At 38.0% G+C, this 23,574-nt stretch overlaps 1 protein-coding gene across 2 annotated transcripts in view; it reads right to left on the reverse strand.

Annotated features, from left to right (window-relative positions):
• Positions 1–23,574, reverse strand: part of NR1H4 (nuclear receptor subfamily 1 group H member 4) — an 856,459-nt gene that overhangs the window by 758,613 nt on the left and 74,272 nt on the right. For both annotated transcript variants that reach the window (XM_044087787.1, XM_044087788.1), the window contains exon 2: positions 22,031–22,173. In XM_044087787.1, coding sequence (XP_043943722.1) covers positions 22,031–22,115 — 85 coding nt within the window. In that variant the 5' untranslated portion in view covers positions 22,116–22,173. The remainder of the gene's footprint in view (positions 1–22,030; positions 22,174–23,574) is intronic.

Genomic DNA, 23,574 nt, shown 5'->3' on the forward strand with positions numbered 1-23,574 from the left:
GGGGTGTGGGGGCAAAGCCCCCCACATTAGTAATACTGTGAAGTGTTTGTGTGTTGTTATGTTGTTGTATGGGTGTGAATCTGGCCAACCGTTGCTATTCGGAGTTCTGTTTTAACTTTCCAATGTGCTTCAACATAGCTGTGTTCATTCATAATACCTGAAAATTTCCTTAAATATTTGATCATTTAAGTATTCACTTAATGCTTCACAAATACTTATGGATTAACTTCAAAAAGTTTAGACATTTAACAAAAGTGGGCATTTTCACATAGATTTGTGTTTACTTATTAAGCACCAATAACCTGCAAATAGCAAATTTGCAAATAGGCGTAGTGGCGCGTTTTACAAATAACCACTATGAAAGTGCAAATCTCAGGACTATGAAAACCACCCTACATCTCTTCTTCCAGGAAGAAAAAACCACTTTCCATAATTAAGATATCTGACATACGTAACCCATTTTCTTTCCTTAATGTAATTTTTGAACTTAGAAAAAAATGTTTTTTGCATTGATTTAACAAACTGTCAAACATATTGTACTTTTGAAAATGCTAAGATTGCACAGTCAAGTTCTTAGATACTTACATATAAATATTTCAGACACAGACAATAATGTGTTTCTAGTCTGCCAATATGCCAAAACAGTTATTTCCATAGTAAGTGTTCAGGTTGCTCTTAAAAATATCTAAACCGGTGCTTGATTTAATGTAATTTGGTAGTCTATTGCATGAATCAGCTGCTCTCTCAGAGAACCAATTAGTAAACCCCTCATTCCTTTATAATCTTCTACATAGGTTGTCTGATGATTTTAGCTGACTTTTGATAATTTTAAACTGTCTTTCATAATATTGCAGTACAGTCTTAACAAAGCACATAGAAGTAGTGTGTTGTATATGTTGTCATTGTTCCACAGGAAGTTTATCATACATACCTACCCCAGACTAAAACACCACTCTTAGATCTCTAGGGACCATGTCCTTCTGTAAATAGGATTTAAAACTTTGTATTCCTAAGTTGCCAACTGCAGCTTGTTAGTTGCCACTGTGAGTCTAAGAAAAGCAGTCCTCATGTTCCCTGAAGGAATGGAATCACCAGGAAGTGTGGCATGTCCATCCATCCATCCATCCACAACCCGCAGGAAGTGCAGCATGTCCATCCATCCATCCATCCATCCATCCATCCATCCATCCATCCATCCACAACTCGCAGGAAGTGCAGCATGTCCATCCAACCATCCATCCATCCATCTATCCATCCATCCATCCACAACGTACAGGAAGGGCAGCATGTCCATCCATCCATCCACAACCCACAGGAAGTGCAGCATGTCCATCCATCCATCCATCCATCCATCCATCCATCCATCCATCCATCCATAACCCACATGAAGTACAGCATGTCCGTCCATCCATCCATCCATCCATCCATCCATCCATCCATCCACAACCCACAGGAAGTGCAGCATGTCCATCCATCCATCCATCCATCCATCCATCCATCCATCCATCCATCTATCCACAACCCGCAGGAAGTGCAGCATGCCCATCCATCCATCCATCCATCCATCCATCCATCCATCCATCCATCCATCCATCCATCCATCCATCCATCCATCCATACACAACCTACAGGAAGTGCAGCATGTCCATCCATCGATCCACATCACACAGGAAGTGCAACATGTCCATCCATCCATCCATCCATCCATCCATCCATCCATCCATCCATCCATCCATCCATTCATCCATCCATCCATTCATCCACAGCCAACAGGAAGTGCAACATGGCCATGCATCCATCCTCAACCCACAGGAAATGCAGCATGTGCTCTTGTAAAACCAGTCATTTAGAAAACAACACAATCCAAGTTTTTGCTATCTGCAGAAAGAGAGTCCAGGAAGGGTCCTAGACTGAGTTCACTTCCAAAGATGTAATACTCGGGAGTGCACTAGAATCAGTAAAAAACAACCAAATTTAAGAGAAATTTCAAGTATTACAACAAACATGTAACAACCAGCAAAAACACCCAGAAATAAGTTCTAAATACCGGGCACAAAGAGAAACATTAATCAAATCCAGAAGGAACCGGCACTTAAGATGAAAGTATGAATTCTTACATTTAATGACTAACATGACATCCAGGATACTAGATAGAAAATACTTTCACTGCTGCCCACAGCATCCACAGTGAGGAAAATAAATTGGAACATGCTACATTTTAACATAGTTATATAACAATTCAGATAAGTCACATAACAGACATATACAGAGAAAAAAACAACTGTATTGTTTGCTGTATATTTAAACAGTAAATTTCACAAGTGGTCATTCAGTCCATGAGGAAACAGTTCTTTTTTTAAACACCTTTATTGAATTATCACTTGTGACATCGGCAAATTTAAGTTTATATAAAAGTAATCAAGCTGCATTAGCAAATTAACATTAATAAAGATTACACTTCACATATATTACTATATATCATATAACCTAAGCAACATTACATAAATAATTCAATTCCTGCCCCTTTTTAAAGAAGAAACATCTTTATTAAACCATCACTTATGACATAGGCAATCTTGCATTTATATAAATGAAAACAAACCACACTGACACAATCCTAGTTGCAAGTATTTCACATCACAAACCATACTGACAAACTCCAAGTTGCAAACATTATACATCACCTTTAATCTACCCAATCATTTTCAGTCAAACATTATAGCTCATTAAGTCCTGCCTTCTTTTGAACCTCATTCCTCCTCTGTATGTATTGTGCCCACAATTCCCATTTCTTCCTATGTAGTTTGCTCCTACACTTTTCTAAAGTTCTCAATTCCAGGATTTTTATCTCTGTTACTACATTCACTACTTCTGATATAGTTGGTTTAGACTTTGATGAACCTCACAGTAATGCGTTCTCAGAGTTGTTATATATAATTAGTGGGGTGTGTGAGGGGCACAGCCCCCACATGAGCAGGGTTTGGCAAACGGCCCTCCAATGTATACCTGGCAGTGTTTTGTGTGTGTGTGTGTGTGTGTGTGTGTGTGTGTGTGTGTGTGTGTGTGTGTGTGTGTGGGCTGACTATGACTGTTCGATTAGATAATTTTTGTGGATATGCCTGTTCATTGAAATGCATGATCGATGGTACGTTGTTGATTAATAGCCATTTGACAAATGTACCATTTGATCAGTAAATATAGACCCCTCTTCTAGTGCAGAATGACTATATTACTTATGTTTTTATTTCTTTGACTACACCACAGACATTATACCTCATTGTTAGGGCTCTTAACCTCACATAACATCCATGTGTGATTTCATTCTGTTTCTGCAAGTCACGTCTAAATATTCTCATACTCCTAAATATTCTCACACAACGTCTACTCACATAACAGCAAGATGACAACAGCTAAAATTTAAAACAGTGAAGTCTCTGAAAGGTGAATTTTGCCTCCAGTAAACTAACCACTTGGCCACCACTGACGAACATTGCCCTTTTCTCCACTGTGTGCGATCTCGACATTGGTATATTTAGGTATGGGGGGGTTTGGCAGCACAGCCCCCCACATGGGTGGGGTGGGGGAGAAGCCCCCCTCTCCAGTGGGTTTTATTTATGTATTATTTTGTTTTTTCCACTCTGCATTACTTTGTTTTTGTCAGTGGTGGCCAAGTGGTTAGTTTCTCGGAAAACAGCATAATACATTAATTAAACCCAATGGAGTGGGAAAAACAAAACAATGCATAAATAAACCCCACTGGAGTGTGGGGCTTCAACCCCCCACACCCCCATGGGGGAGACTGCAGCCCACACACCCCCGACCTAAAAATACCAACTCCGAGATTGCACTACAGTGGAGAAAAGGACAAAGTTTGCCAGTGGTGGCCAAGTGGTTAGTTTCCTGGAGGCGAAATTTGCCATTCCTGGAGTTCACTGTTTTAAACTTTGCTGTTGTTGTCTCGCTGTTATGCGAGTCAACATTCCAGTAAGTCGGTGTTGTGAATGGGAACCATATTTACATAAAAGCCACTTCTAAATTTTTATATATATATATATATATATATATATATATATATATATATATATATATATATATATATGTGTGTATATAAATATCAATGTCCCTCCTGTGTGTGTGTATGTGTGTATATGTATATATATATATATATATATATATATATATATATATATATATATATACATACATGGTTTACTACTGAAATCCTGAAACTGCATTCATCGACCAGCCTCAGCATTGATCCAAAATGTGGAAAACCACAGCAGTGAACAAGCAGCAAACTCAAAACTTAATACATTGACTCCCATAGTTCGATGTATTTGACATATTAAGAGGTGACATCAGTCACTCAAACTATGCACCACAATGTACCATGACACTCTATAGAACATCAATTTTACTATTTTGCAGAGGAGCAAGCTATGATGACCCTGCACTGGCATAGTAACCAAAGAGCCTCAATCCTCACCACTGGCAACACCTAGGGACGTACACAATGGGAGGATGATAAGTACACAGACAGTAAAGGGCAATTTCCCTTAAGAGCACATAGAGATCACAGTCAGTCTGGGGCTGGTTCTTCCCTCTCTCTCCAGATCCCCAGTGAGACTTCCCACTGGCATAGCTATAGGGGTGAGATCTCAGCCGAGTTGCCAAGCTAAGACCTCAAGCACCCTCTGTCCAACCAGTGATTTGTGTCCCTGCCCACGTAGCTGACACACCCACACACACACACACACACACACACACACACACACACACACACACACACACACACACACGTTGAGATTTGATTTATATACAAACACACACACACACACACACACACACACACACACACACACACACACCTGCTTAAGACTGGGTATGCCCCCTTCTGCCCAGACTATAAGGTAGTACTAGCTGCCACCAGCCATCCCTACTACAATAGGTTCATAGGTTCATAGGTAGGTACTAGGCTATCGGCCCAAGGGCCTACATAAGCCTAGCCAACAAGGTTCCCTGGCTTACGCCAACCAAGAAAGATATTTTCCTGTGCCACTGTCAAGCAGAGACACAGAAGTGATCCCCAGGGTGTATTCCTATTTCCCATCCACTCATCAAGATTTTTCTTGAAGAGTGCTAATGAAGAACTTTGCTTGAAATAGATGGGGAGCCTGTTCCAGATTATGGGAAGTCTCTTGGACAGGAATCTATCCCTCCAGCATGTCCTGTTTATTGTGGTGACAAGGTTTAGGTCCCTAGAGTTTTTAGCTCGGAGGGATTGGGATTTCTTTAGGTGTAGCATGTCCAACAGCTCTGGGTTTGATATAGTTTTATATGTTAGGCAGAGATCACCTCGGAGTAGGCGATATGCTATGGAGTAAAGCTGGAGTTTTTTGAGACGGTCAGTGTAGGGCATTTGTTTGAGGCCAGTAATCCTCTTTGTGAGGTACTTCTGTTGCCTTTACAACTGCTGCAGATGTCTTGTGAGGTACATTCCAAAAGGGGCATTGTACTCTATAATGGGTCTAATGAGTGTCAAGTAGAGAGGAATAATGACCTCTTTTTTCCTGGATGCGAACCCTTTTATGATGAGGTGTGCCATGTAGAAGGACTTCCTGACTACTGTGGCGATGTGACTATCAAAGGAGAGACTACTGTCCACCTGGGTCCCAAGGTCTCTTATCACACATTCAGTGTTAAGTAGGTTGCTGCCTATGTGGTAGTTCATGGGTACAGAGTTTTTACCAAAGGGGATGACACTGCACTTTTTGGCATTAAGCTTGAAGCCATGGCTCTGACACCAGGCATCTGTCTCAGCGAGGCCCTTCTGTAGGATGTCCACATCATTTGGGGACTTGACTATGGCTCCTAGTTTGCAGTCATCTGTGAACTTCGTTAGCCAGAGGCCTTCTGTGTTAGCCTGTACTTCAGAGAAATAGATACCAAACAGGAGAGGTCCCAGGATGGAACCATGTGGTACTCCACTTGTCACTGGTTTGAAGTCAGATTTGGAGTCTAATTCTTTTAAAGTGTGGGTTCTGTCAGTGAGCCAGTTGGCAACCCATCTTGTGACATAGGGATTTATACCTAGTTTAGTGAGTTTAGCTATAATTCCAGAATGGGGGATGGTGTTGAAAGCCTTGGCGAGGTCAAGATAGGCTGTGTGAACCACCTTACCCTCATCTACAGCTTTGGTGACTGCCTCAAAGACGTCGATCCATTTCAGGAGGCATGATCTGCCTTTCATAAACCTGAACTGGGTGGGATCCTGAGTTTGGAGGTTACCAATGTCTTTGTTTATGAGTTCCATGATGATACGTTCCATGGCCTTGCAGACCAGGCTCGTCAGGCTAATAGATCAATAGTTCCTGGGATCAGTGGTGGCTCCCCCTTTGTGGAGTGAGATAACTGTTGCTGTGCACCATTCTGTTGCTGTGCCTGATGTGAGGCTATTATTGAACATGGTACTTAAGTGGGGAGCCAGTTCATTCTGAAGTTCATGTAAAACGCAGCCTGGGATGTTGTCCGGTCCCATGGATGCTGTGCTTTTGACTTTAGAGAGTGCAGCTTTTACCTGCATAGTTGTGATTACAGGGACTCTGCATTCTTCCTGTATAGATATGGGCCCTTTAGGGGGTGACAGGGGGGTAAAGTTAGCACTGAACCAATCTGCCAGGATGTTGGCAATATCAGTTGGTTCTGTAATTTTCATGCCTTTGTGCTGTAACTCAGAGCAGATTTGGGTGTTGCCATCAAGATTCTTGACATAGCTATAGAATGCTTTGTGGTTGTCCTCAGAATTAGTGGCAATTTTGTTTTCGTAGCTAGCTTTGGAGGATCTTATAAGGGATCTCAGCTTTTCACTGAGGCTGACCAGGGAGCTCGTCTACTCATAAGGCCCTTACAAAGGATATTCAGTCCTACTGTGTAATGTTACTATTATCCAAATGGTAGTTTTGACCAAGACTTGCAAGGCTATTTAGGAGTGGCCTGTACAGTGTCACCAAATACATATGGAAATACTCTAAGAGCTTAAATATCTCTAAACAAACCAGCCACAATTAAAAGGTTTAAATATATTTAATAATAAATAATAAAAGAACAAGACAATACTCAGAAAAGAAATATAGTTACTTCAGAGTTCAAAATCACAGGAAATATTTTAAAACAACATTGTAGGACACTCTCAAATAAATACAGAAAACATCTAAACTAAACTTTACTATATTTCTATCTATATCTAAAATAGATACTATGCTCTAAGTCTTACTTACAAGCAAGTGCAGATGTGATGATAATGGATGTTTCCTTGTCGAAGACAAAATACAAAATGCATAGTCTCTCCCTGAGAGAGTTCTTAAATTAATATCACATTATACTGCTGGGTTAGCCTGGGTGACATCACTTTTTGTCACCTGCCTTCGGTTCCCAGGCTAAACCAGAAACTAATAGGATTTAACATCTTTGTGTGAGAAATGCTTATCTCTCAGATATTTGCAAATCTTGGAAGTCATAAAACAATAAAATGCTTATAAAACAATGCAGAAGGCACTCTAGTTCTAGACATTGCGTCTGCTATTAAAGTGAAGCTGAGAGATAACATCTTTTGTTTATGGTCCAGCTTTGCAAGTTAATCTTCTATGTCCCAGCAGGGTATGTTGTGGTTACATTCTTGAAGCTCAGTACATAACATACAGTTTTGTATAAATCATATCAATATTCACAAATGACATAGAATTATTTACAAAATTATAGATAGCTGGGCTGGCAGTGTCACACAAGTTACCATGCACCCCCTGCAAATTATATATACCAAGTCCAAGACTACACTACAGTGAGGAAATGGGTTAATTTGATGTAATTTGGTTCACAAAACTGCCTACTTGCAAACTGCACTTCGATAATCCTATGCTCGACTGCCTGCCATTTGTAAACATGATAGTAAACCTATATGTATATATATATATATATATATATATATATATATATATATATATATATATATATATATATATATATATATATACACACGTGTGCGTGTGTGGTTTACTATCAAAACCCATTCAGAACCCTAAACAGTAATGCTGAATACAAAATATCACTTAAGTGGAATGTCAAATCTGTTGAATAAATTCATCAGATTTGACATTTTTGTGGAATATTGACCATGATGTCTGTACAATAGCTCAGGTAAGTGGAACTCCTACACTTCACATCATGTTTTTGCAGGGGGGCAATCCTCCTGCACCCCCTGTTGTGGGCTGTGCCCCCACACCCCCTGCTAACTATGTATATTCCAACTTTAAGATCGCACTACAGTGAGTAAAGGATGAATAGCCCAATCCACACTGTACCACGATCTGTAGTAATTAGACTGAGTGCATATCAGTGAATGCACAGTGGCATTCGCTGATATGTAATGGTCAGCAACATGGCAACTCGCCATCTATATATATACACACAGTTTCCTATCAGAAGCCTGAAACACTATAAGCCTGAAAATCAAAATCCTGAAAACTATAGACTGAAAGTTCAAAATCCTGAAAGCCCAAAATTCTGAAACTCAAAATCCTGAAAACACAAAATGGACATACTGACGTCATTGTGGCTTTGCTATTGTTAGCCCTGTGGTGTTGGGTCATGCGTTGGGTTCAGGTAAGTGTGCGGTTGGTTTTATGTTAGGGTTAGGGGCGGTTTAATTCAGTTAGGGTTAGGGCGCAGGTTAGGCATGTATGCAATAGTGACAAATATTGGGGTTAGGGGCGGTTTAAGTGAGTTAGGGTTAGGGCGCGGGTCAGGTGAGTGTGCGATAGTGACGGACCTTAGGGTTAGGGTTAGGGTCAGGGTCAGTTGGTAGATATTAGTGTCTTTATAGTGACATATTAGCATTATTTGTGTTTTCAGGATTTTTAGTTTCAGGATTTGGGGCTTTCAGGATTTTGAACTTTCAGTCTATAGTTTTCAGGATTTTGATTTTCAGGCTTATAGTGTTTCAGGCTTCTGATAGGGAACCATACACTCATATATATATCATCTTCTTTCGGCTGTTCTCATTAGGGGTCACCACAGCGGATCATCTGTTTCCATTTCTTCCTGTTCTGTGCATTGTGCTCTGTCACACCAACCACCTGCATGTCTTCTCTCACTACATCCATAAACCTTATCTTAGACCTTCCTCTTTTCCTGTTACCTGGTAGCTTCATCCTTATCATCTTTATCAATATACTCGGCATTCCTCCTCAGCACATGTCCAAACCAATGTAATCTTGCCTCTCTGGCTTTGTCTCCAAACCTTGCAACCTGGGCTGACCCTCTAATATACTTATTCCTAATCTTGTCCACCCTCATCACACCCAGTGCAAATCTTAACATCTTTATGCTGCCACAACCAGCTCAAACTCTTGCCTTTTTGTCAATGCCAATGTCTCCAACCCATATAACATAGCTGGTCTCACTACCCTCTTGTAGACCTTCCCTTTCACTCTTACTGGTACTCATCTGTCACAAATCACTTCTGACACTCTTCTCCACCCTGCCTGTACTCTCTTCTTCACCTCTCTTCCACACTCACCATTACTCTGAACTATTGATCCTAAGTATTTAAACTCATCCACCTTTGCCACCTCTACTCCTTGCATCTTCACCATTCCTCTATCCTCCCTCTCATTCACACACATATATTCTGTCTTAGTCCTGCTGACCTTCATTCCTCTTCTCTCTGTAGCATATCTCCACCTCTCCAGGGTCTCCTCCACCTGTTCCCTACTCTCACTACAGAGCACAATGTCATCTGCAGACATCATAGTCCACGGGGACTCCTGTCTGATCTCATCTGTCAACCCGTCCATCACCATTGCAAATAAGAGAGGGCTCAGAGCTGATCCTAGATGTAATCCCACCTGCACCTTAAACGCATCCGTCACTCCCACCGCAGGCCTCACCGCTGTCACACTACTCTCGTATATATCCTGTACCAGTCTTACATACTTCTCTGACACTGCCAACTTCCTCATACAATACCACAACTCCTCTCTAGGCACCCTGTCATATGCTTTCTCTAAGTCTACAAAAACACAATGCAACTCCTTCTGACCTTTTCTGTACTTCTCCATCAACACTCACAGAGCAAACATCGCATCTGTAGTGCACTTTCCTGGCATGAAACCATACTGCTGATCACTAATCATCACGTCCCTTCTTAACCTAGCTTCCACTACTCTTTCCCATAACTTCATGCTGTGACTGATCAATTTAATCTCTCTGTAGTTACTACAGCTCTGCAAATCACCCTTATTCTTATAGATTGGTACCAAAACACTTTTTTTTTCCATTCCTCAGGCATCCTCTCACTTTCCAAGATTTCATTAAACAATCTGCTTAGAAACTCCACTGCCATTTCACCTAAATACCTCCATGCTTCCACAGGTATGTCATCTGGACCAACAACCTTTCCATTCTTCATCCTCTTCATAGCTATCCTACTGAATTACCATGGCATCGAAGCTATAAGAGAGTTTCTAACTGATGAAAAGGTAGAATCACATCCGTTATGTGATTTTTTGGAAATTGTGTTGGACAACAATGTGTTTACCTATGATGATAGTTACTATTGGCAGAGATGTGCTTATAGTTATGCAAATTTGGTTCTGGCTAAGTGGGAGAGAGGTTGGTCCAAAGATGTTAGTAACACTTGGAATGATCAGATAATCCTTTATAATTAGTTTGTGGATGACACCTTTATTGTATGGAAGGGCAATGAAGAAGATCTAAGGTGTTTTGTTGACTTTTTATCACAGACAACCACCTTCTTGAAATTTGATGTAAAAACATCTACAGAAATGATTGAATTCCTTGATGTAAGATTGTTTCTTGATCTGACAAAAGGAATAGACACTTGTCTTTACAGGAAATCTATGTGGCGGAATCATATGCTTCACTTATCTAGTATGCATCCCAGGCACATCTTTAACAATATTGTTGAAAACCAAGTTGGAAGGATTTCAAAGTTATGTACAGAAGAGAAAACTTTCTTGAAGAAGAAGAGAGGCTTGTTAACAACTTTAGTCAATGTGGTTATGGTATGAAGAAACTGCATCTGAATAAAGTTAAAATCAATGATATACATAAAGGAAAAGGCAGACCTTTTTATTCCTCTAAGGGTATAGAAGGTAAATGTGCATATCAATTTCCAGTCACACGTAAAAGAACACCTACCCTAAGGGTCAACTTAACATGCACCATGGACCATGATAATGTCTGCCAAGTAATTAAGAAGTATTGGCCGATCTTGACTTCGGATAAAAAGTTAAAAGGGATTGTTGGAGACACCCCAAGCTTCTTATTTAAGAACAAAAAGAATCTTAAAAGAATATTATGTAAGAATGATGGTATAGGCACCAACTACATTCACAACAACTTACTAAGGACAAAGAAATGTGTTTTTTGCAAAGTTTGTAATGTCATCAATTGTAGCTATATGTTCACACATCCGGTTACTAAGCAGAAGTATGTTTTCCATGGATCAGCTAGCTGTTTAACTAGCAGTATTATTTATATTGCTACCTGTACTTCATGTACAGCATTTTATGTCGGAAAAACTAACATGAAGCTTAAGGAAAGAATTATTAAACATCATTCTGACATTCGTAACCGAAAGGAAACCAATTCTTTATTTCTTCACTTACATGACCATGGTGGACACAGTTTTGTCTTCATGGTCATCTCTCTGTTACAATTTAGCTCAAGAGAAGAAGACTTGGTTAATCTAATTGAAAGAGAAGAAGCCAAGTGGATAATGCGGTTGAGGGCAGATTGTCCTCCTGGTCTTAATGGTTGTGTTCCCTTAAAACCTTTTCTCAAGAACAGAAGAGCAACGGAGTATGTTTCTCCGTGATTTGTCTGCTAAACTTTCTAGCAGCATTTATAGTACCCCAGGTTTGCCTGATATGTTGTTTTCAGACTCTAATGTTGATTGAACTGCTGAAAGGAAGCAACAAGGAGTGTTTTTATGGTTCCTTTTGTTATTTTCCATCACTATCTATTGCATCTTATGTCTTGGTCTGATATGTGGACTTCGCTTTTAAATGAGAACTGATTGCAAGGAATTTTATAATGGTCCCTTCTGAAAAAATAACTTAATATGTGTCTCGTTTTGTTTTTATTTTAAAGGAATGCAAGAGTTTTAATATTTACTAATAAAGAGTTTTTAGAATAATATTCGTCGCAACAACATGGAGGTGTGTACTAAACACTGAACCCTGTGACTCATTTGAATCTGAAGAAGGCTTGATAAAGCTGAAAGCACTTGTCCATTTGTTTATATCAGGAGGGTTCTTCATTTTATGTTTTTTCTGTTATTTACTCATCCTAACATTGTGGAATTTCAACTAAAGTTCTAACTTGGCTTTTGCATTTGCGATGTTATGTTCTGTACATCATGAGTTCAGCACTGTAGAATTTACAAACTGAAGTTTTCATCTGATGCTGTATGTTTGTTTCATTGGATATTCTGCATGTTTGAAGTTATAGTCAAAACTTTACTATCTGTGGTGCAACGCTCTTCTGTTTTTACAATTGTTGCTGTTTGCTGAGCGTTTTCTAACGGAAGTCACTTCTCTTTTTGGACTTTCCAGATAGATGGGATGGTACCTTCTTTAATGGTTCTGTTTATTAGGATAGAGATAGGATAAGCAATAACTTTTACATATAGTAGTGATATTCGATGGGTACAGGATGTGATTAGGACAAACTGGAAAATCTTAGATATGGTGACTCCCTGAAAGACTTGGTGGGAGAATATCCAGATTTTGTCTTTAAGAGGAACAAGAATCTAAAGCAGATTCTTTGTGATAGGCAACCAAGGGTGGACAATGATTTTACTAAGGTTGGGACCTTCCCTTGTCAACGATGCAAGGCATGTTTACACATTAGTAAGAAATCCTATTTTGTACACCCCTTAACAGGGAAGCAATATGATTTTAGGGCTATGGTCACTTGCTTGTCTAAGAATATTGTCTATTTAGTGACCTGTACTTGCTGCCCCTCGTTTTACGTGGGGAAGACAAACTGTAGATTCAAGGACAGGATTTTGAGGCATATGTCAGCTATTAGACTTAAAGACAAGCATAATGCACTCTCCCTACATGTAGAGAAATAGCTTTTTATTTCAGGCCCTACAACACATTAAAGTAGACAATAGGAAGAGTGATGTTTCCAACTACAGAGTGAAACAAGGTGGATTATTGAACTGGGGGCTAATAGGCACCCAGGACTCAATGGTGTGGTGCCTTTAAGACCGATTCTAAATAGGCATAGACCTTACATCCAAAAAGACTAATTCTTAATTGTTTTTTATTGGTTTTAGAATGTCATTGGTGTGTGTTTATTTAAATATCAAGTGAATTGCTGTGTACTGTATGTCTGAAGAAGGGTTTTGTACCCGAAAGTGCTAGCATCTTAGTATATTAAATTATATTTGTTTATAGCCTGTTGGTCTGTGGATAATTTTTATTGCAAAATAAAAGCACAGTGTAATGAAATAAAAATGAGACCTTGGCACTTTTCCACCTACTTGTTGAAAAGAGAGGAATTTAAGGAATAGGTTGTGGAGATTATTCAGGAGCTGTTAGAGAGGATAGGAATTTCTTCAGAAAATATAGCTAGGTAGTGGGATAAAATTAACGTGGAGTTTAAAATAGGATGGAAATACAAAAAAGGGAGCTATGGTTAAGGAGTAATAAGAATTATTTAGAGGAACTGACAAATGTTAAAGTATTGCAGAATCAGTGGAATCTCACAGAACAAGAAGAGGAGCAACTGCAGAATGCTAGGCAGAAAATAAGGAATTATCTCAATAATATGCATGCGTTTAGAAAGATTGCTGTTAAGCAACTGCTTTTTGATAATAACACTAGAGCACAAAACCTTCTAGCACAACTCAGGCAACAGAAAGTAGAAAAGGCAGTCACCAAACTTAGGGAGTCCATAATAAGGAAGGTCAAAAATAACAAGGAAGATAACAACAGATCCTTTAGAGGTATTAGAAATATCTCAGAAATTCTATGACAGTCTTCTCTATAAAAGCAGACATATATGAAAAGCAAGAAAAGATACAAATGGAAGTGTTTATGGAAGAATTAAATATGCCAAGGTTAGAGGTAGATGAGACTCAATTGCTAACGGTTAGGATAGGAGGAGATGAGATAAAAATTGTGATGTATAACCAAGCTACAGGAAAGTCCCCAGGAAAAGAGGGTCTATATTATGTCATTGAAAAACTTGTTCATCGAACACATATTCATTGGCCAATAAACAATGAAAACATTAACCACCGAATGGCCACTTCAGCAAATTTTTTCTAGGTGAAAAAAATTGCTTGGCCAAACACAAATAAAACATCTTTCAAATCCTACAATGGGGAGGGCTTCACCCCCCAATGTGGGGGGCTGTGCCCCGCATCACCCTAATTATACACCAACTCCGAGATTGCACTACAGTGGGCAAAAGGGCAAATTACCAATGACGGCCAATACTTTTTTCCCCTGGGAAAAAATTTGCTGAAGTGGCTGTTGGGAGATTAGTGTTTTCACTGTTTATTGGTTGATGGATACATGTTCGATGAACACATTTTTTGATAACATAATATAGACCCAGATTAGATGGTATTCCTGTGGAAGTTTGGAAGCTAGGAGGAAAAAAACTGATAAAGATCTGGAAGGTTTTGTTTAACAGTATGTTAAGAGAAGGAGAAGTAACACCATCCTGAAAGAAAGCAGTGATAGATGTAATACATAAAGAGGGTAAAAATTCATCAGATCCAGCTTCATACAGGACCATGTCAATGCTAAACCATGATTATAAAGTGTTTATGCCCATAATGGCTAAAAGAATGGCAAACGTAAGGCCAAAACTGATATATATGGATCAATGTGGTTTTGTGGAGGGGAAGCAAACATTTGACAGCATTAACAGAACACTGATGATTCAGAGGGAAACAGAATGTAAGAAAATGTCATTGTTGTTGGTGGGAATAGATGCAGAGTTGCCAGAGTAACTGGGACCTTATGAGCAGGGCAATAGAAGCTTTTGCATTTCTTAAAAAATTATAAAGTTGATTAGTAGGATATATGAGATATCAGAGGCAAAAATTAAAGTGATAATTTCTGCTTGAGCAAAGGAACCAGGCAGAGGTGTCCATTTCCCCCTTTATTATTTGCATTATATTTAGAACCACTGGCAAAGAAAATAAGGGACTCAGAAATTCAAGGAGATAACTGGTATGGTAGCCAAGAAAATCTGTTTTATTTGCAGATGATATTATTTTATACCTGACAAAAACAGAAAAAGACATTACAATGTTGTGGAACATTTTGAGACAGTTTCAGATCTTTTTGGGATACAAAATTAATGAAGCTAAAAGAAAAGCAACAAAGGTAAATTATGTACCCACACATGAACTGGTTCAGAAATATCTAAATATTTATGGGGACATGATAGAATGAAGTATTTAGGAGTATGAATTAAAAATGATTCTAGTATGGCAGCTAAGGATATGTGGGAAGAGACTAAAAAGATAATAAAAAAATGAGAAAATGGAAGTTTTGTTATATGGATATGGATAGTAAGACAGAAGCAGTTAAAATGCTTTTAGTCCCGTTAGTCTTATACACAGGTCAGGCATATTTTTATCAACTATAGGAGAAGTTGTGGATAGCAATTAATAAAGAGCTGAAGGACTTTATCTGGGAGGAGAAGATGGCAAGAATGAAGTGGGATAAGCTGATTTTCCCAGGAGAACAGGGCAGATTGGGACTACCCAGTTTGAAATAGCATTTCAGAGCTACACAGTTAAGACTCCTATGCATAGCACAAGCAGAAATCTGTAATTCAAAGTGGAAAGAGATGATGGTGAAACAGAGGGAAAGATCAAGAAACAAGGAGAGACTAGGACGCAGGCCTTTAAGGAGAATAACAATATTTATACAGAATATTATATCCATAAAGTAGTAGAAAGTATTCTAAGAACTAAACCAACACTGGAATGGAGAAAGTACATTCTGCCGATAAAGATGACTGCAATTAGGGATGCAGACTATAGGCAAGAGGGGGTGGAATTTATTCAAGAAAACTGGCAAAGGAACCAAGGTATTGGGAGCAAATAACTGGAGAGGGAAAATGATAGAACAGGAAGAGGCCAAGAATTTATTTGAACTGCAGGTTAGAGATTGCCTTCCCTATGAGGGACTGATATCAGAGTATAGGCACAGAGAAAGAAATAGTGGGGTCCTCTGGGGCAGACAACAAAGGGTCTCAAAGGAATATAGGGACTTTATGGTGAGTGCATGCACCTGCACAGATTTTAACAGGATCCTGCTTGACCTCTGTTACTTTTGACAGAAGCTGTGTAAGGGATTTCTAGCATTTCCAGGTGACACTTACCAGAGTGATTCACGTCACATCCCTGAAATCAGTGAAATAGCCTTCAGCCATTTTGTTTACCCCCCTCCTGATTTTATGATAGCTTAACCTCTGGAAAAAATACTTATGTGTAACCTAATCTAGTTCAGTTTATTTGCCAGGTGTCTCACGCAGGATGTTTTGTCTTTTTCCTATGGAGCTGTCCAATCATTCAATCTCTGACATACTGTATTTTGCATGCATTCAGTGTTTCTATCAAACTATTATTTAGAATCAGCATTCTATTTTATATAAGAAGCAATGGTTAGAAGTCAGAAAAGTGAATGAGGAAACTGAAAATCATAGATAATCAAGTATCAAGCATATAATAATGATAACTGATGTTTTGCCACAGAAAGAAAACTCATACATATTTTAACAAAACTATGGACTTTACCCATCATACATTTCCAGTAATCTTCAACCTTGATACCCTGACATAATACACAATGCTGGTATTTTTCCCTCAGCATTATGCAGTTTGTGTTTTGCTCCCTCATACTTTTAAATTGTGCCTACACAAGACTTTACCTTTTCTTGTTACTGTATCAGGTAATGCTTCATTTGTTATCCAGATCTTTATTTTTTTAACTTTCTAATTAAAAATGCATGGTGGTTTTACATATCATGTATTTATTTTTTTACAACAATGTGGAACAGTATAAAACCATGTAATTACAAAAGTACAACAATAGATGTTTCAGGTACCACAACTAATTAGCGATTGCACAATCTGTTGACTTGACAAATCACATAATGAAGTAATTGAAACTGATGAAACAATAGCAGGAGAAAACATTGTTGAGCTGCACAAACTTGACTAGTAGGCATACAAACTTGAACCGGTAGTATTGATAAATATATTAAACATGGTCTAGAGTCTAAAACAGAGAAACAAACAAAAAAAAAAAACAGAGTGGAATGGGATTAGAGATGCTTCAGAACTGCCTGCACGATGTCACTGCAAACAGATCCCTGTGTTTCAGGGTGGATAACTTGGTAGTTTGATTATTTATAAAAGTATCTAATGCTTAAAAAGAAATGAGTATTGCCATTTTCCAGTTAGCAGCTATGAATATGAAGCCTGCAGCTGCAATCTGTAAGAACCATAACACCTTAGTCATTGTCTGAAGAATGATGCAACAGGGTAACCTAAATGTCTACAGAATACTTCCTGTCCAGCCCCAATGAGCCAATACACTGTCTGTAATGCACTGTACATTTATTATGTCCAATGTAGGCAAAAGTTCCTGACAGAGATGACTACACTTGGTGACTCCATTGTTGCTACTAGCCACCAGCCACAAAAAGCAAAATACTGTGTGCTTATCAGCAACAGCAGGTTCATCAACAATGAAAGGACAAAAACAGCAATCTTTGTTCATCATTATGAAAGAAGTGTCTCAAGATGCAGGCAATGTACTCTTTGTATGATCATTTCATAACAGAATGGCTGTATGAAAGACAGTTTGTCATAAATGCTACCAAAAAAGTATGGGTTGCATGAACACTAAACGTCTGTGAAAAGTAACTAATTCTTATATCTTGAAACAAAAATGTTGGCAATGAATGTTGGAGACATTGCTGCAGTAGTGGTGGAAAAAGGTTGTGTCTTTTGGCTTTTCCCGGTTAGGGGTCGCCACAGCAGAAGTCCGGTCCGCTAATGATTGGCAGTAGATTTTTACGTGCCAAGTTGCCAGCCCTGACACACAACCTTCAACAAAGGTACGCCCATTCATGCATATCTCCATGCAGAAGACGCTCTAGCTGAGAATTGAACCGGACAGCATCTTACTGTGAGGCGACAACGCTATCGCAGCACCACCACCGCGGGTAATTGCAAAAATTTGAAATGTCTCATGTGTACCTTTACTTTATTTTTGTAAGCTGCATATGTTTCACTTAATGCAACTTTTTTGTAGCAGAGGAAGTTGCATGATTTAGGAGCAGCAGAATTTTTGAGCCCATATCATCTACCCATCAGCTCCACATATAACTACCTATGTATCACATGACATCATTTCAGATATTACTACCCATGTATCACATGACATCACTTCAGATATTATTACCTTTGTATCACATGACATCACTTCAGAATTAGTTTATTAGGAACTCATAGTATAAAGACTGCTACAACAGTGCTTTCACATAGGATTCATATTGATCAGAGGCGGATAAGTGCAGCTCCTTCCTCAGGGATTGTTTCACATCGACAACGGCGTATTTATAGATAGAAACAGGGCCACTTGCATTCCTTTACTTACTGATCTACTACAGATTCACTACAAATCCCCAACTGCAATCATATGTCAAACAACTAAAATAATCCCTTGGATTCAGAAAGGACTACCATGAATCATAAACCCTGACATGAGAGGCCAACCACCTGTGGATCCCCTTTCTGATTTAGAGACATTCCCACTGCCTTCTCCACAATCATGCTAAATGCTGATGAGGCATTCCTAGAAAGAGGTTAATGCTAACTAGCCATGTGATCTCCCCATTAATGAAAGAACTGCAAGAAGTCGTGCATCCCAGTGATTCAAAGAATTATTTGGCTGCATAAATTAGCATGGCCAAAAGTTTGCATTTCTTTCATTATAGTCAATGAAGTAGACCATGCTACATGTCAGGTAAGGTAAAATGAAGCACAGGTTTAGTGGTGGGGGGTTGGAGTTTGTGTATATGTGGATGGCATTTTGTGTGTGTGTGTGTGTGTGTGTGTGTGTGTGTGTGTGTGTGTGTGTGTGTGTGTGTGTGTGTGTGTGTGTGTGTGCATCTCTGCAGGGCTATGAGTGGTATCAGATAACTATGTGTGTGTGTGTGTGTGTGTGTCCATATATTTGTGTGTGTGTATGTGTGTGTGTCCGTATATTTGTGTGTGTGCGTGTGTGTGTGTGTGTGTGTGTGTGTCTGTATATTTGTGTGTGTGTATCCGTATATTTGTGTGTGTGTGTGTGTGTGTGTGTGTGTGTGTGTGTGTGTGTGTGTGTGTGTGTGTGTGTGTGTGTGTGTGTGTGTGTGTCTGTATATTTGTGTGTGTGTATCCGTATATTTGTGTGTGTGTGTGTGTGTCCGTATATTTGTATGTGTGTGTGTCCGTATATTTGTGTGTGTGTGTGTGTGTGTGTGTGTGTGTGTGTGTCTGTATATTTGTGTGTGTATCCGTATATTTGTGTGTGTGTGTGTGTGTGTGTGTGTGCTGTGCATGTGTCTGTCTAAATGTACGTGCGAGAGTGAAAGAGGGGATGCCTGTGCTAACATGATGCAAATTATAAACAAAACATGCTGTTTAGCACTGGAAACAAATACATCTTATTCAGAGACATGCAAATTAACCAAGAATGAGGTCTTTCTCATTGTGGTTAGACTTGCTTCTAAGTAATTTTTTATTTGATTGTGTTAACTGCAAATTTTGGCTGGTGTAGTTTACACTCACGTAAGGAATTCTTTTAGAATCACAGGGAAAAGTTTGCACATTGCATACACAAAAAAAGAGATACTGGCATCCACTAGAACACTCTAGCCTCCTCAAAAAGTCACTGAAAACTCAGGTCAATATTTAGTTTAATTTAAAAATGCTAAAAAGACAAAAAAATAAACTGAAATTGAACCACAGTTCCTATTCTTTATTAAGTGAAGAAAACATAGATTTACATATTGCATTCATAAAAAAAAGAGATACTAAAAATAAAACAAAGAATGCATTTCACATTTACTGCAACATAAACAAAAATGCAATTTTACAGTGAACAAACTCCACATATACTCCTACAAATAATATTGCCCAATTAAATAAACCCATATTGATTAAAATGTGTTCTCCTAGAAATACAGAAAAAATTAAAATAAAAGAGTAAATGGCTGCAGAAAATACTGACAACAACAAACATATCAGAAAGCATCATCTCCAGCAAAACAGAAACAATTTTATTTAAACTAATAAGGATTTATCAAAATGAAATATAGCTACCTATAAGCTAATAATTCATTTTAACAGTTATATTATTTACATGATTTAATCCAGTGCAGTCTTGCCCATATTGGATCTCTCTGAATTCTATTTTTAATATTTTATGTTTCTGATTAGTGTGATGAAAGTGTGTGTTTTCTCCCTTTATGTTCTGTGCTTTCATAAAGCTTTTCATTAAGTTTATTGTATTGATATCAAATTTGCTTTGTGTGTACTTTTGCTGTTTTCAACTATCTAATTACACTGTTGTAACCACATGTGATTGAATAAAACTGTATCAGTTGCTCCATCATGTGTCACTGCCAGTGCTTAGAATGTAATAATTCCATGACATTTCCGTTATTTCTTTTTTTTTTTTTGGAAAATATTATACCATCATGTTCTGTATGCCATCATTAATACAATACATTTTATATTAATACAATAAAATATTGTACAATGTCTATCTTAGGAGAATTGCATCTCCAGCATTTTATATCTCTATTTTTGTTCCTTAAACATTATTAAAGGGTAAAACACCTCTCTAATAATCTCATTTGTTGATCCCAAATGTGTGTCTTGTTTTGTAAGGACTAACATCTATATCATATTCTTCCCTAATTTGCAACTGTCACACTAATCCATTCATCCACAACCCTTTTCCATGGGGTAAGGGTGTCACTTCAACAATGACAATCATCCTGAGGCAATACCCACACCATCAGGTGGTTAGCCCTGTCATGGTTACTCCCCTGTACCATACTTACACATGCAAACACACACAACTATGGCCAGTTTAGAGTACCGATCCACCTACTTCAATGTCTTCAGAACATGGGAGGAAACCAGAGCACCCAGAGAAATGCCATACAAAGCCGTGCATACTCCGTGTAGAAGGCACCCCAGCCAAGCATCAAACCAGAGAATCTCTTGCTGAGAGGAGTTAACACTACCTACTGTGCCACTGTGCTATCTTCAATGTTTTCTGTTTGTCACATACTTAATATCTAACTTCAGTAACTTTTCCCTCCAATTAGTCAGTATAAATTGCTGCACCTCTGCATTTTCCAACATATTTCCATTTATCTCAAGGTGCATTTTTCAGTTTAGAAAGATGTTGCTTTTTTAACTCCTCAGAGTTAAGACTATGCAAGTAGAATATTTAACAAATGCAAATACACTCAGCTTATAATTATATCATTATAACTGCATTACCTTATTACATCAGTTAATGGTTAAAACAGTTTAAATGTGTGGTAGCCATTATCATAAATTCTTCTGAAAATGAGCTTTATTATGGGTTGAAATGCTACTCTGCTGTTTTACATTAACTTACTGCATTGCCTGTATTAGTTTACCATTATGCAATTATGCTAAATCATTACTGCATAAATAAAATCAAATAAAAAATATACATGAAATAGATAATATCAGATCCTTCAGGTTAGCGTAAGCATAAGGTGTGCATGTACACAATAAAACGGAACAAGAAACAAAACACTGTTCCACAAATGAGTCAAAGAAATGTGACAATTCTGAAGAAGAAACTTCAAGGAAAATGTATGCATTACATCAGATGTTCTGAGCATATAAATCATGATTTTGCCATTCACTTACCAAATAATTGGGAGGTTTCAGTCAGAGCAAAGCTATCGACTGTTGGTAGCTGTGTATGTTCTAATGGGTTTATGTCAGACCCCATCCAGTCTTTCACTGAAGAGGATTATTTTGATGAAAATCAGTAAAGGTCAGAACTGGGTCTGAAAAAAGAAACAAAATGTTTACTATTGTGAATTAAATGGTTAAAAAAAAACAAACACAGTGAATTTCTAGATTGATATACTATTTTTAACTGTCATTGTCCTGGAGACAAGTTCCTTATGAGTAAAATTTCTGCTATTTGGTTAAATAGTGGAAAGAGATAACATGCTGGGGGCTTAATGCATCTTATAGTGTGATTCAGTCTGTCAGACTGTATAAATTACTTAAATATATCATTATATAATCATTGAACCCCATTATTTACCCTGCTAGCCTGCAGCATTCCCCTGTTATATCAGGTCACCTCTCAAACTGTGAAGCATTTGGATAAGTGTGCCAGTTTGTCAGCAACGGCAACAAAGTCACCAGCTAGCATGACTGATAATGTGACAAATCCAGGCTAAAAGATCTCTGTCACAATGAGCCTCTCTCAAACTACTGAAATGTCACTAATCCTCATATACAAATCAGAAAAGTGTTTGCCCCCCCATACAAAAAGAGTATATTGCACTATACACTAAAATACACCTCTGACATGCAACCCTTTGAAATAAGCAAGTTTTGTCTTAGTGTAGTCTTTGTTTAGTATTGATGTGTAGTCAAACACATATATGGATTGACTTTCATCCTAAATTAGCATGATTCCATGTAAAACAATAAAAATAATTAATGTTTTAAACAGCAGAATTTTCAAACTTGTCTGGATATCTCCTGAAATAGGGTTGTGCGTTTCCCAGCGAGCCTGGTCTCACCAGTTGATAAATGCTGTTCTGCATTAATAACAGCTAGGGATACATGAACTTAATTAATACAGTTTATCTGTGAAACATGATCTCCTATCGGTTGCTTATAAAGACATTAGCTCACACACTTTTTGTTTGAGTGTTTCTTTACCGTTTTGCTCATCTGTAATTTGTAAAAAGTAACAGTGTGGTGTGAAAGCTTCATAAAAAAATAAAAAACAAAGCATGACTCCAAAGAATATTTTAATAAACTGAGATTAAGCGTTTGCATCCTACACAACTAGGACGTCATTAGAATACAACAAACAATTTGATCTTTCCTTATATAAGATCCAGGAAGCCAACAAAATCAATTAAATAATTAATTTGTCTACTAACATATTCTTAAAGGTCCCTCCACAAGTTTTGACATTGTTAAATAATACAATGCTAAAAGAACATTCATAAGCTATATCAATTTATAAAAAGATGTATGAAAAATGATGTAAAGAAATTGAACTTATGCAACTTTAAACACTAAATAATATTAAAAACAATTAAATTAAAAAAAGCTTGACTATCAAGCTGCATTTCATACATTTTTAAGGACGCGATATTTTGTAGTTTAGCTGACCAGAATCTTAATACTGGTTATATTGAAATATAATCATTTAAACC

The sequence above is a fragment of the Protopterus annectens genome, chromosome 11.part0 (genome assembly GCF_019279795.1).
Source record: "Protopterus annectens isolate FY-2018-M chromosome 11.part0, PAN1.0, whole genome shotgun sequence".
Classification (NCBI taxonomy): Eukaryota; Metazoa; Chordata; order Ceratodontiformes; family Protopteridae; genus Protopterus; species Protopterus annectens.